At 36.5% G+C, this 15274-nt stretch overlaps 1 protein-coding gene across 1 annotated transcript; it reads left to right on the top strand.

Moving 5' to 3' along the window:
• The first annotated feature begins 9112 nt into the window (after window positions 1-9112).
• adipoqb (adiponectin, C1Q and collagen domain containing, b) lies at window positions 9113-14953 on the top strand. Its single transcript, XM_052134686.1, has 3 exons — window positions 9113-9213; window positions 11242-11567; window positions 14102-14953. Exons 2-3 carry the CDS (start codon window positions 11243-11245, stop codon window positions 14638-14640), a joined length of 864 nt encoding a protein of 287 aa, XP_051990646.1. The 5' UTR covers window positions 9113-9213; window position 11242; the 3' UTR covers window positions 14641-14953.
• Window positions 14954-15274: the final 321 nt, after the last annotated feature.

The following is a 15274-nucleotide window of genomic DNA, read 5'->3' as shown; positions in this document are numbered from 1 at the left end:
TTATATAGTTTGTTACATATTATGTGTGTGATTGTTTGTCTCTAGTTAATAAAATCGAAGCATGCAGTCAAGCACCAGAAAAATTCTAAAATATTTTCTGTGGAAACTGTATGGGAATATTTGATTTGTTTGCCAGTCCAAAATTATGTTATCTGCATAGCACTCACATTTTAAACAAGCTAGCTAGATGGTTAATCCTCGGGGAGACAAGGGAGCACGAGGGCTCTTTTTAACCGAAATGTAAATGTAGGATATTTCGCACAATTTAATGTTCTTAACTGATTTGCTTTAACCAATGTCTTTGTATTAATTAGTTATTTTGTTATGGTAGCCTGTAAGGCTCTTTGAAATAACTGAAATAATTTGGCGAACTGATGTGGAACCGTTAGGCAGTCAAAACCTGGAACTACTTCATAGTCGTGTGTTTCCTTGAAACATAATTGCACACCCTTGTACGTCCGTCAACCAATCAGAATCAAGCATTTAACAGACCTGTGGTATAAAACATTTTAATGCACTATGAACTAACATGTAATAACAATGAACAATTGTATTTTTATTAACTAACATTAACAAAGATTGATAAATGCTGCCACATATATATTGTCAATTGTTTATTAATTGAACTAATTCATTTACTAATGTTAACAAATGAAACCTTACTGTAAAGAGTTACTGAATGTGTATATATATATATATATACAGTGGCACCCAAAAGTTTGGAATAATGTACAGAGTTTGCTGTTTCGGAAGGAAATTGGTACTTTTAATAACCAAAGTGCCATTCAGCTGATCACAAAGTAAAGTCAGGACATTACTGATGTAAAAAACGACACCATCACTAAAAAAAGGCATTTTTTTATCAAATCTAGACAAGCCCCATTTCCAGCAGCCATCAATCCAACATCTTATCCTTGAGTAATCATACTAAATTGCTAATTTGGTTCTAGAAAATCACTTATATAAAGTCATTATATAAAACACAGTTGAAAGCTATTTGGTTTGTTAAATGATGCTTAACATTGTCTTTGTTTTTGTGTTGCCACAGTATGCAATAGACTGGAATGTCTTAAGGTCAAATGTAGGTAAAAAATGGCAACATAAAAGAGACTAGTTTCTCTAGAATCTCGTCATTCAATCATTGTTTGAGGAATGAAGGCTGTACAATGTTTGAAATAGCCTACAAACTGAAGATTTCATACAAAAGTGTACACTACAGTCTTCAAAGTCAAAGAACAACTGGCTCTAACAGTTGGCCCCGGGGGCTGAGTTAGTACGCATTTCCCCTAGTAAGCCTACTGCCGGCGGACCCGTGTCTCCCTTGCGCAGTCCCCTCTGTCCCCTGGTCGCTGTGTTTGTAGCAACTCCTCCTTCGCAGCAGGTAGGATCTACCACCGCGCCACTTCCACAAAACCCATGTGATGTATTCACCACATTTAACCTCCCCCAGCCTGGGCAGGATGTGATCTCCACTGGGTCTTTTTTCCACCCTGGTATAGCATTAAATGGTCCCAGCCACTTTAACTCTATGCGAGAAACATAGAGAGAGAAAAGGTGTGGCTGGCACGGCCTGCTCCCATGCTTGGCACTTCACTTGTTCTCCCCCTTCGGGATGCCGGGAACCTAAGAAGTTTGTGATGTTTTTATGGGGCGTTGGGGAAGGGTACATGCAGTCTGATGCAGCCTGCTGCTTTTGCATGCAACTGTCTGCCCACACCTGCATAAGCAGCTCACGTACACGGTTCAGTGCATGGTGTTCTTGAATAGGGACACCTAGTGTCGCTTCATTCGAAACAAATTTGAGTGAGCGACAGACGGGGAACATCTAGGTTACTATTGTAACCTCCGTTCCCTGATGGAGGGAATGAGACGTTGTGCCCCCCGGCCACGACACTGTACCGAGCAACTGTAACAGCAGAACCTTATTCTCGGCTCCTCAGTGCAAAACCTGAATGGACAGATACATGATTCATCCTTTTATACCCGTATGTCCAGGGGAGGGACATGCAAATTCTGTCTGCCAATTTCTCATTGGCCTTTTCTCAAGTTCAGAGGTAACCGAGGTCTTCAAGAAAGACCCCTAGTGTCGCATCATTCGACACAACTTCTCGTTCCCTCCATCAGGGAATGGAGGTTACAATAGTAACCTAGACGTTTTCTAATTAATGCAATATAGATGTGTTCAGGGTACATACACTCACCTAAAGGATTATTAGGAACACCATACTAATACTGTGTTTGACCCACTTTCGCCTTCAGAACTGCCTTAATTCTACGTGGCATTGATTCAACAAGGTGCTGAAAGCATTCTTTAGAAATGTTGGCCCATCTTGCAGTTGATGGAGATTTGTGGGATGCACATCCAGGGCACAAAGCTCCCGCTCCACCACATCCCAAAGATGCTCTATTGGGTTGAGATCTGGTGACTGTGGGGGCCATTTTAGTACAGTGAACTCATTGTCATGTTCAAGAAACCAATTTGAAATGATTCGAGCTTTGTGACATGGTGCATTATCCTGCTGGAAGTAGCCATCAGAGGATGGGTACATGGTGGCCATAAAGGGATGGACATGGTCAGAAACAATGCTCAGGTAGGCCGTGGCATTTAAACGATGCCCAATTGGCACTAAGGGGCCTAAAGTGTGCCAAGAAAACTTCCCCCACACCATTACACCACCACCAGCCTGCACAGTGGTAACAAGGCATGATGGATCCATGTTCTCATTCTGTTTACGCCAGATTCTGACTCTACCATCTGAATGTCTCAACAGAAATCGAGACTCATCAGACCAGGCAACATTTTTCCAGTCTTCAACTGTCCAATTTTGGTGAGCTCTTGCAAATTGTAGCCTCTTTTTCCTATTTGTAGTGGAGATGAGTGGTACCCCGTGGGGTCTTCTGCTGTTGTAGCCCATCCGCCTCAAGGTTGTGCGTGTTGTGGCTTCACAAATGCTTTGCTGTATACCTCGGTTGTAACGAGTGGTTATTTCAGGCAAAGTTGCTCTTCTATCAGCTTGAATCAGTCGGCCCATTCTCCTCTGACCTCTAGCATCAACAAGGCATTTTCGCCCACAGGACTGCCGCATACTGGATGTTTTTCCTTTTCACACCATTCTTTGTAAACCCTAGAAATGGTTGTGCGTGAAAATCCCAGTAACTGAGCAGATTGTGAAATACTCAGACCGGCCCGTCTGGCACCAACAACCATGCCATGCTCAAAATTGCTTAAATCACCTTTCTTTCCCATTCTGACATTCAGTTTGGAGTTCAGGAGATTGTCTTGACCAGGACCACACCCCTAAATGCATTGAAGCAACTGCCATGTGATTGGTTGATTAGATAATTGCATTAATGAGAAATTGAACAGGTGTTCCTAATAATCCTTTAGGTGAGTGTATATTAACCCATACCACATTCAGAGTTAAAGGGTTAGTTCACACCAAAAAGATTTTTTCATAATTTTCTAACCCTCACGTTATTACAAACTCTTAAGGCTTTTTTCCTTCCGTGGAACTCAAAGAAGGAGATTTTTGTCAGAATTTTAGGGACATGTTAGGGACTGATATCCTCAGTCACTATTTACTTTCATTGCATCAGTAACACTTTGCAATAAGGCTGTATATGTTAACATTATTAAATGCATTAGGTATCATGAACTAACAATGAAAAACATTTTACAGCACTCATTAATCTTTGTTAATACTGGTTAATAAAAACACAATTGTTCATTATTAGTTCATGTTAGTTCATAGTGCATGAACTAATGTTAACATATACAACTTTTGATTTAAAAAATGTATTACTATATGTTGAAATTAATATTAACAAAGATTAATATATGCTGTAAAAGTATTGTTCATTGTTTGTTCATGATACCTAATGCATTTACTTATGTTAGCGAATACAACCTTATTTAGTGTTACCAATGCGATGTAAAGTAAAGAGTGACTGAGGATATCAGTCCCTAACATTCTGACTTAAATCTCCTCCTTTGTGTTCCACAGAAGGAAGAGAGTCATATTGTATGTGATTGGAATGACATGAGGGTGAGTAAATGGTTAATACATTTTCATTTTTGGGTGAACTAATCCTTTAAGCAGGGTTTAGTAGTAATTGTAGATATATTTAAAATACATTGGTAATTATAATACAGTTACATTCAAAAAGTATTTTGATTACCGAAAAGATTACTTTGTATTTTATTGTCATTTGTTTAATTTAATATTTAGTCCTTTCAGATGGAAAACATTTATACATATAAATGATGTGATCCAAAGTGCATTTGAACAGCAGTGAAACACTTTCTCATGATGTGTTACATTCATACGAGAGAAGTCAGTTTGAAGCAAGTTTGGAGCAGAAGAAATAGAAAACAAACTTAAATTGTCAGCTTTACGCTAAGCTAAAATGCTATTTCTTGCCATTTTATGAGCACATGTCAAGTAAATTCACGTTAGATCATAATTTTTTTTTTTCTAGTAAGACCTTTTATATTAGAGCAAAAATCATATTCTTAATAATAATTTTTATATTGTTTTCCTGTAAAAATAATTAAAAATCCTTTAAACAAGATCAATTTGATTTATCTTGTTTTAGAAACAACACTGAATAAGATATTTAGGTTTTTCAGAGAATATATTTTTAACATGTGTATTTTGTCTTACTGTACTGGTAGAGTCTTTATAGTTAAAACAAGTGAAACAATTTACCAGTGCTGAAAAAGTAATCCAAAGTATTTAGAATATGTTACTGACCTTGAGTAATCTAATGGAATATGTTATCAATTACATTTTATGGCATGTATTCTGTAATCTGTAGTGGAATACAAAAAGTAAACCTCCCAACCTTGCCTATAAGTCTAAAACAGGAACTTTAATTAAAAAGTCACTAAACAGATGTCCTCTGGCTGAACCTGACCGGACCTAATAAATTAATGTCCTCAGGCATTACAGGAGGTTTCTTGCACTTTCATTTTCATTTCACTTTTTGTGAGATGAAATTCCTTTTATTTTGGACTTACAGGCTGAGAAGAGGATTTGAGGAATAATGAGAAGGGCAGTGCATTTTGTCAACAAACAAGTTCTTGAAGACCAACTAAAATGATGGATATCCAAGATGAAAACAGCAACTTCTTGTTCTTGTGGCTTAATTGGGCAGGTTCATGTGATACTTTTAAAGAGAACATGTGTCAGCACAATAAATCAAATTAGACACACAGTCAATGAACAGTATAGAAAACTGTGTGATAAAAAAACATAGCTCTTCTACTTGTCATTGCATAAGCCAGCATCTTCTCTAATGAGAACGAGTATACTGTGAATTAATAAATGTATAATACAGAAGCGTAACTATCAAATACCAGAAGTTTTTACTAATCCTGATTCAGTTGTCAGTTTAAAGATATCCATATGGATGGTGCACTGCAACTGAAAAATGTTTAGTCTCCAAAACATTGCTGAAACAAGAATCTTATAATACATCAACATTTTCCTAGAGATGAATATTACTAAAAAGATTAAATTAGCAGAGGTCCATCAGGGGGTGCTTTAATATTCCCACAAAGAACACTTTATGTGCACAGCAACCTGCTGTCTTATTCTTTGAAAGAGACAAGATGTACCTGATTTTAATGTAAAAAAGAAAAGTACATTTTGTGAGTGTAATTGAGAAAGCATACATATAAAAGATTTTTGTTAAGATGTGAATAACCAGTCATGTTGTGAAGACTATTTGGAGAAAATATGCTCGGCATGACATTGTGAAATGCATTGGCATCTGCTCAAGGTTCACCTTAAACACCTGGGATAATCCTTCTCTCCCCAAAAACATTAAAATACAGTCCCAGTTCTCATTTTGTAGCCTTAGGCAAGATTTATGGCACAATTTTCCCTTCTTTTCAGATATTTTGTTAGCACAACAAAACAAGATTTTGCAATTAAATAAACTGGGATACAATACATTTAGAGTGTTATGATTATTACAAAGTATTGTGCATACACGTGATTGACTTAACAGTTTAGTATTAATTGAAATAACATTATTAAAGTATTGCTAAATAGGCCTTTATTGTAACGTTTTCTTTTTGAGGTTGCACTGCTTGAGTGGTGGAATTTTGGGAACTAAGAAATCCTGAGTAAATAAGTTGGTCTACTGAGTGTAGGCTGTATCAAGGAGTTCTAACATACCTGGAGAGAGCAGTTCATTACCATCCTCATTCATGTCTAGTGCTTGGCTTGCTAAGGACCCCAAGGCCCAGAAGTAAGCGATCTGCTAATGGGCGCTTCGATCTGGCACCACTTGTCAATGGAAACTGATATGGAAATATCTAAACCATTTCATGGTAATGTTAATGAGCTCTTCCACAATCTATCATTGGTAAAACACCTACTATAATATAATGACATATTTGCAATTTAAATATTGTATAGCAGGATAGGCTGTCACCTTTCTGTTTTTAGTGTTTGGGTAATTATGCCATTCATTGATGGTCTATCAGAGTCACAGCAGGTCTATTTAGGGCTGTTGTCTGACACCTGGAGATGCCTCGAGGTCAACCCGATCCTCTCACCGGTGTGGTGTGGTTCTGGCACCAACAAGTAGGAGAATACAGAGTGCTTCCAGCCAATTCCTGACCCCCTAGTATGCACTGGTCCAAGTAAATTATTCACTATCTTGGGGAAAAGGATCTGATTGTAGTACACAATTAGTTTTTTTCCACCACAAAACATGGTTCCACTGTTTGGATTAATTCACATTTTACCGATGTCCAGCAAATAACTTAAACAGACCATAGAAAAATAAGATACATATAAAACAGTTCTTGTAAGGCATATCAAAGATTAGATGAACACACTGACGTGCACAGAAGGGCGCCCCTATGCATTGCAATGAAGCAATGCCTGATCCAAGAATATATCACACTCTGTATGTAATTCAATATATATTCATTGATTAATAGTCTGAATGTATTACACCTCTTTCTCAATTTGTACCATTAACATATGAACAGGAGGTAATGTTTGAAAAATACAATATGAAAATTTATTATCCAACAAAAATATTCTATTGAACAACAGATTTACAGATATTTTACATTTGAAATAAATTGTTCAAGTAAATTTTTCAGATATGCCTGACTTTTTCAGATAATTACTGAACGGTTTTCTATTTATTTTTCTTTGAATCACTCTCCCTGCAATCGTGTTATTAAGACCAATCACAAGCTTTTCTACTTTGATCTCAGATGATATTGAGATTTATCCAATAATCTTGTGCTATCAAAATATTCTCATATTAAAACCATACTTATCAACAATGCATCAGATATTATGCTAATTTTAGGAAAAGTTAAATGTTTTAGATATATTTCAAACCAACTTTTGCTAAAATATATAAATAAACAAATAAATAAATAAAATAAAAAAGAAAATAATATTTATTTTAATGTCCAAATTGCCATGGAAACCTTTGATGGAAAGAAAAATAAATGAACAGGAAGTGAGAGGTCTTGATAAGGAGGTCCATTTGAGTTGTATTCTGCATTCCATAACAATATAATATATAATATGATGACATTTCTTTGGGAGATTATGACTGTCACAATTGCAAGGTGTGAATTGATGAAAGGGGTAATGGCTTTAGAAGCAATCTACACTTTTGATTGCATTTACTTTAGATAAAGAATGCCAGATAATCATCATTACACCACACTTAGGAGTGCTGATTGTTTTATAATGGGATTCGTTTTAGGAACAAAAAGTAAAAAAAAGTGCTATAGTCATGATTTCTTGACTACCATGCTGATTCTAATCAAACGCTGCAGTACTCTGTTTCAATAAGTGATTTGCCATCACCTTGCACGAAGACCTGTCTCAAATCTGGCTTTTCAGGTCCCAAATGCTGTCACTTAAAAGTTCTCCTACATTCTAATAATGCTCTCATATAGTAACATCATATAGGCTAATAGGCTATATACATGTACAAGAGTGTGTGGTAAAGTAAAATGTAATGAGTGAACGTTTGAGGCATAAAAGCATGTCTACCGCCCTCATGTGGCCGTTAAAAGAGACGCTACCAATTCCCACCTGCCACTGTGAGGAAGCAATCACTCACAACAATGGCCAAGAATAAAGGACATAGAAATTCAAACCTGTAAAATTATAACATACGTTAATGCTTAACACTGGTAGAGAGATAAAAATGCATGTGAATTATTTGTAGAAACCTAAAGGAGTCTACAAAATGATATTGGGTGGCCAGGGCTAGTGGTCACACAGGAAACTTTCCACAAGGGCTGTATCTCAGTAAGTTACTTACAGTAACTATAAAGTTTTGATGTCCATTACACATATGCATGTTTTCTCTAGCAGTAGTTTTGTGTGTTGGTCTTAAATGAGGATAACTTTTGTGAAGTCTTTGCTGTGATAGGTCATTCATGAATGATTCATTTATTTTGAATTCTGTAATAAAGAGTAGTCTCAGAAAGTGATTAGTTAATTTTGTCTTGGCCACGCAGTGTTCTGTTTACCTTGTTTCACCCTTTCTTGATCTCCTAGACGTTCTCCTGCTTGTTTACCCAACTAGACTCACCAGACTCTGGCTCCTGATTTGTTCTTCCCTGAGGAGCTATACCCTTCTGCCAGCCCGGCTCTCCTCCTAAACTCCCTCTTACTCGCTTCGGGTTCCAGGCTACCAGGCCTTTTCTCTTGTCCATCACCGTGAATTCCTCCCTTGACCCATTTATTCTCAGTCTATTGAATATGTGTACATTACGAGAGTGTGGTTATGAGACTTAAACTTATTGCAGTGAAAGACAGAGGCTAACTCTGCCATTACAGAGTGGACAGATTGGAGTTTTTCCTGAAGAGAGCCTCTTTAAATAGGGTATTCAGAATGGAACTTCAATATATAAAAATAAATCTATATTTTTGTCAAGACATTCCATTCAGGTTTTATATGGGAGAAAATAGTATTACTGATGATTTCACACACTGCTTTTCCCCATTAGCCTTAAGCAGAGACGTTGCTGTAGACTGATTTGAGATGCTGCCCTTTTAATTCAACAGGCCATAAATAAATTTAGACTGGTATATATATAGTTCAGAAAAGCTCTCAGAGATTACAGTTGTTCATCTTCAACAAAGGCAGTTGCTTGGTGGCTGCTCCTCGCTGTCCTTTGCTGTTCTTCTTTTGGGGTACACACACTTAAGGGAGGTAAGAAACACAGTTTTTCATAGAGTTAAATTTATAAGAGTTTCTTTTTCATCAAAGAAAGGATCATTTGTATTTATGCTAGTTGGTTTGCCATGTCATTTACATTAATACATTTGGCTGACGCTTATATCCAAAGTGACTTACAGTGCATTCAAACAAAACATAAAATCAACATGTGTTCCCTGGGAATTGAACCAATTCCTTAGTGTTGAGAGCACCACATGTTTACTGATATTGCAGGTAAGCGTCAGTCTCATAAGGGAGGCATCGCTGTTAAACTTAGAATATTATCATATGTTTAACCGCAATGTGTTTTAATATATTAGTGTAGTAACATTACACTATGATATCAGTATTTTAGATCCCCAAACCCCACCCCTTATCTTAGCCACTTATAAACAATATTAAACATGCATGTTACAGAGAAATACATTTACAGTCACAATAACTGTAATTACTTTAAACTGCATAATATATATATTTTCGAACACCTAACCCCACCCCTACACCTAAACCTAACCAATTGTCAACAATATAGAAGACGTAACAAGCAGATAAAAGTACAGTTACAATAATAATAATAAAAAAGTATTCCAAATCATACAATAACTTTCTGTGAGGAACAGAGTGAAATTTAAGGTTTTAATCATTGAAAATCTCCTACATGAAGTCACATTAAATGTATTAAAAATTGTACATCCAAACTTTAGCATGTGGTCACAAGATACCCAAGAGCCAATGGCATTTTACGTCACTGACATCAAACCTGTGTTGTAACACTGCTTGTGGCAGAATTATTTTAAATAAGTGACCATGATTATTAAATAAAGACCTAAATTTGGGTCTGATCTTCACACAGAGAAATCGTATGGATTTGGGCAGACTTGGATCACGCCTAGAATGAAACGGGTCACTTCAGCAGGGCAGAATGTGTACAGAAAACAACAGATTTAACATTAACCACTACAAACTAATAAATGTTGCTGATTAAACGTCTTTACAAACAAATTGTTGACTGCTCCAAATGTACCACCGACAAGCGTTTTCCAAACACTTTTTTTTTATACATGAACTGCACTCATTGGTCACTACTTTGGTGACATGTACCTGCCCCAACCACAGCCAGAGATAATTTTAAGCAAGCCAGATGTGTTTGTTCAGTTCTTCAAGCCATTAACTCAGCAGGGAGTCCCAGAGGTCAAGTGATTAGCACCTCCCTCTGAGAAACACTAATGTGTGCTCCCTTTGCCTCTGCCTACACAGCGATTATGTAATGAAGCTAATAAGAGAAAATCAATTGAAAAATTGGCTAGTGAGACATTGGCTTACCAGCTGCATCGCAATACTGATGCTAGATGAAAATACTGGTAATTTCATCATACCACGGTGGTGGAATGACATTCCCAACTCAATCCGGGAAGCTAACTCACTCTCTATCTTCAAAAAACGGTTAAAAGCACATCTTTTCCAAAAGCATTTAACCGGTCACTAAAAAAAAAAAAAAAAATACAAAAATTATTTACATTTCTTGTTGCACTTAACTCTGTTTTGTATACTATTCTGATGATAGTGAAACTTTGTAATATGGCACTTTTTGTACCACTGTCTCCTTAAGATGATTCGCTGATGTTCCTCCTCTTTTGTAAGTCGCTTTGGATAAAAGCGTCTGCCAAATGAATAAATGTAAATGTAAATGTAAATGTAATGCTAGAGGATGCTTTTGGTGTCAACATACTGTGGGGATGCACAGGGCTCTTGCTCAAGTGTCAGTATTTGACGCCTTGGGAGTGAGAACCTGTAGAACCTGTTGGGGTTAGGTTATTGGGTTGTAATCACCAAAAAGTCGAACAATTGAAATATCATATGTGGTGCAATGTGGCATCTCAGTTCACTACATGCTGTTCAAGTATCAAAGTTCAAGTATTTACATCAAATACGTTGTATTAGTATTGCGCAGTAATATAACAGTATCAAAGTATATCAAGATAAAATCTTCTTTCAGTTCTTTGATATTTCAATTAAAACTAGAATGAAGATACTGTGGAAGTTTGTTTTGGGAATCCTTCTCATTGGACGGCCTGGTCAAAGTCAAGATGAAGACTCTCTAGAGGAGAAACTGGAGGATCCAGCAGAGGATGAAGTGGCTGAAGATGGAGGAGATGTTGTTACGGAGGCAGCAGAAGACGTGTTGAAAGAGCCTGAGGGTCCATGGACAGATGTCAGTCAACCTGATGATAGACAGCCATGTGCCATGTGGATGGGAGGTGTTCCTGGCACACCTGGGCACAGTGGACAACCTGGGAGAGATGGCAGAGATGGGCATGATGGTCCAATGGGCGAGAAAGGAGATAAAGGTTAGAGTAAGATATCATTATGCAGTTTGGAGCTTGGAACTTGGAGAAAGTTTTGGCTACAACATACAGTAGCCCCAAAAAGTATTTGGACATTTAAAGGGATAGTTCATAAAAAAATGTAAATGCTCTCATCAAAATTCTCTCACATACAAGCAATACACAAAAACTATTTGAACATTTTATGATTCTGGCAGTCAGACATTTGTGGAACATGAAATTAATAAATTTTAAGTGTGGTTTAAAGGGATAGCTCACCCACAATTTAAAATTCTTTCATCATTTACTCACCCTTATACAATCCCATGTGTGTATGACTTACTTTCTTCTACTGAACACAAACACAAGTTCTTAGAAGAATACCTCAGAATATCTGTTGGTCTATACAATGCAAGTTAATGGTGGACAGAACTTCCAAAAAGCATACAATGACAATGGCAGCATAAATGTAATCCATACGACTCCAGTGGTTAAATGCATATCTGCAGAAGCGATTTGAATAGTGCAGTGATGTATAAATTATACATTTGTCATACTTGAGTAAAAGTAAAGATACCTTAAGCAAATTGACTCAAGTAAAAGTTAGCCAATGAGAAATGAGAAAAAACATAAGTAAATACATTAAAGTAACTGATTTTAAATGTACTTAAGTATCAAAAGTACAAGTAAAACACATAAATTACGGAACAGTTCATTAAACCCATGGTGCTCATCATTTACTCAGTATCATAGCATCCCAGATGTGTATGACTTTCTTTCATCTGCAGAATGCAAACATTTTTAGAACATTTCAGCTCTTTAGGTCAAATCAATGCAAGTCAATGGTGGCCAGACATTTCAAACTACAAAAAGCACATTAAGGGAGCATAAAACACACAGCAGATCACCTTGACAACTGCATAGCATGTCCTAGCAACCATCCAGAAAACATTAGTAAGCACATATTGTAGCATAAATGTGGTCCAATGCAAATATAACACCTTAGCAAGAAAACTAGTTTTGCTTAGGCAAAGACAATTCACATCTTCATAAAATATAAAAATAAATATTGTTGGTAATTTTCATGAGTAATTATTCATACACATCACACCTTGGTTAAATGTAAAATGTGAATGCATGTGATTTACTTTTATATGAACAGGTCTCCTGGAAATGAGGGAGACTGATCGCACATAACTTTCAGAACAGCTTTCAACAGCTTTCATAATGTTTAAGCCTAAACTTATCATTTTAATTAGTCAAAAAATGAATTTAAACTTACATGAGCAGTTTCTTGTTTCCCTAGTGGAGACAGGTGACAGAACACGTAATCTGGCACGCTTCACTTGTGATTTTGATCACACATCACTATCGCCGATGTGCATCCATTTTTGCTCATAGCCTACAGCTGTTATTTTTGTGCGGTGTTATGTCACAGAAGTAACAAAAGAGTCTGGAGTATTTATACTCAAGTACAAATATTAAAAACTGTATTTAAATACATTAATGAAGTATTTGTACTTCATAACTATATACCCCTGGATACATTTGGGAGAAAAACAGATCAATATTTATCCTTTTTACATGCAAGTTTCTCCTGTTTGATGTCAGAAAATATGTCTGCACCGCTGCATCAAGATAGTGCTTTAAACTTTTATTTAGTGATTGTTTAAAATATTTGTAACATAATTTTTTTTTATATATTGTTGTGTTAAAAAGAACAGCTGGTTCATTATGACAACCGCTTTAGTCCCTCTTTTGCTAGTAAACATAAGCATGCAGAGCGCACCTGTCTGATTGTATGCCTCTGAGATCAGATAGTGTAATCACCCCAGTTTGTTTGTATGTGTGACAGGGTTCAGTACTTTTTTACTATAAATTCTCCTCCCTGCCCAGTAGGTGGCGATATATACAAATAATGTGAAACGCCAAAAACAGAGATTTATAGTAAAATAAATATTAAATATTGATAATTGTGTCACCCACACTTATATTGCTTCAGAAGATATGGAGTCCACCACTGGACCACTGGAGTCTTATGGATTACTTTTATGATGCCTTTATCTGCTTTTTGGAGCTTCAGAGTTCTGGCCACCATTCACTTGCATTGCATGGACCTACAGAGCTGAAATATTCTTCTAAAAAAAGTTGTGTTCGTTCAGCAGAAGAAAGAAAGTCATGCACATCTGGGATGGTATAAGGGTGATTAAATGATGAGAGTTTTCATTTTTGGGTGAACAAACCTTTTTAACCACACTTAAAATGTATTAATTTCATGTTCCACAAATGTCTGACAGCCAGAACCATAAAGTGTTCAAATACTTTTTGTGTATTGTGTGTATGTATTGTTTTGTTATTTAAAATCGAACAAACATATTTTTGTGAAAAATGTAGCTTGAAAAGTGTGCTTGTGCTATCTTCTTTCAAATAAATTACATTTGGTTTGATATTTTGTTATCTAATGCAATCAAAATCAAACAGTAAACAGTACAATAAGTGAATGAATGTTCACATACGACTGCTGCAATACACATTTCTAACCTTCTCTTTTATTGTAGGTGAACCAGGTATGAAAGGAGATCCAGGTGAGAAGGGGGACGTTGGCCCTGCTGGACCAAGAGGCTTTCCTGGAAACCCTGGTCTGAAAGGAGACCATGGTGAAAGTGCCTTGTCTTACCACTCAGCCTTTAGCGTAGGTCTCAGTGAACTAGTTTCAGACACCAATGTGCCAATTCGCTTCAACAAGTTCTTCTACAATGACCAGCACCACTATGACGATGTTTCCGGAAAATTCATTTGTGTTCTGCCAGGGGTGTACTTCTTCACTTACCATCTGACAGTGTACACTAAAGATGTAAAGGTCAGTCTATACAAGAACGACAAGGCCATCATGTTCACCTATGACCAGTATCAGGAGACCAACGTGGATCAGGCATCAGGTTCTGTTATCCTGAGACTGCAGGCAGGAGATGAGGTGTGGCTGCAGGTTTATGGAGACAAGGAGTTTGGTGGAGTCTATGCAGATAACAGTAACGACTCTACCTTCTCTGGTTTCCTCCTGTATCCTGACATTTCTGTTCCTGCTCGGAGACGTTGACAATAAACTAAATGTATCCATTTGGCTATTTTTGGCAAGAGAAGATATGGTTCAGTCCTATACCAGGCTACTCTATTGTTATGAGGTTCAGCACATTCTTTGTATGAAATTGGCAGGAGATATTGAAATCAATTTCTATGTAATGTTTACAAAACATCACACATAAAGAGTGTTAGAGTCAAATTAGTTTTATGCTTTATATTCCTGCTTATATATTTTTCAATAGTCTGTTGTGAGTGTTAACAGTGTCTTTGCTTTTCCATTATAAATAGAAAATAAACCTGATGTTGTTGATGAGTTGCAGTCGTGAATTTAGAAGGGTTTATAGTCTGAGACCTTGGATACTCTTTTTAAAATCTAAATATTGGTACCACAAAAAATTGAAATGTTTTGAAATGTTAATAGAAAATGCCAGTGCAGGCTAAACATTTTCTTGATTGTAATCTATCAAACATTTTCTTGATTGTAATCTATCACTGACAGCTGCATCTTTTACACTGATTTCAGTGGATATATTTGTTAAAATACTATTATATTATTTTTATTGATTTTTTGTTTGATTTGTTTTTAGTTCATAGATTTTCTTAACCTTCTCACGTGCATATGTGTGGACGGAAATTATTAAACTTTCAGT

The sequence above is a fragment of the Xyrauchen texanus genome, chromosome 9 (assembly GCF_025860055.1).
Source record: "Xyrauchen texanus isolate HMW12.3.18 chromosome 9, RBS_HiC_50CHRs, whole genome shotgun sequence".
In the NCBI taxonomy this organism is placed as follows: Eukaryota; Metazoa; Chordata; class Actinopteri; order Cypriniformes; family Catostomidae; genus Xyrauchen; species Xyrauchen texanus.
Note: the sequence above shows the minus strand (reverse complement) of the source record. Positions and strands in the feature narration are given on the sequence as shown.

What these genes read in the sequence shown, in the direction of transcription:
- adipoqb (XM_052134686.1), top strand. Translation starts at nt 11,243, where the DNA reads ATGAAGATACTGTGGAAGTTTGTTTTGGGAATCCTTCTCATTGGACGG. An exon ending in GGGCGAGAAAGGAGATAAAG is followed by an intron (nt 11,568 to 14,101) that starts GTTAGAGTAAGA and finishes CTTTTATTGTAG; the next exon opens with GTGAACCAGGTATGAAAGGA.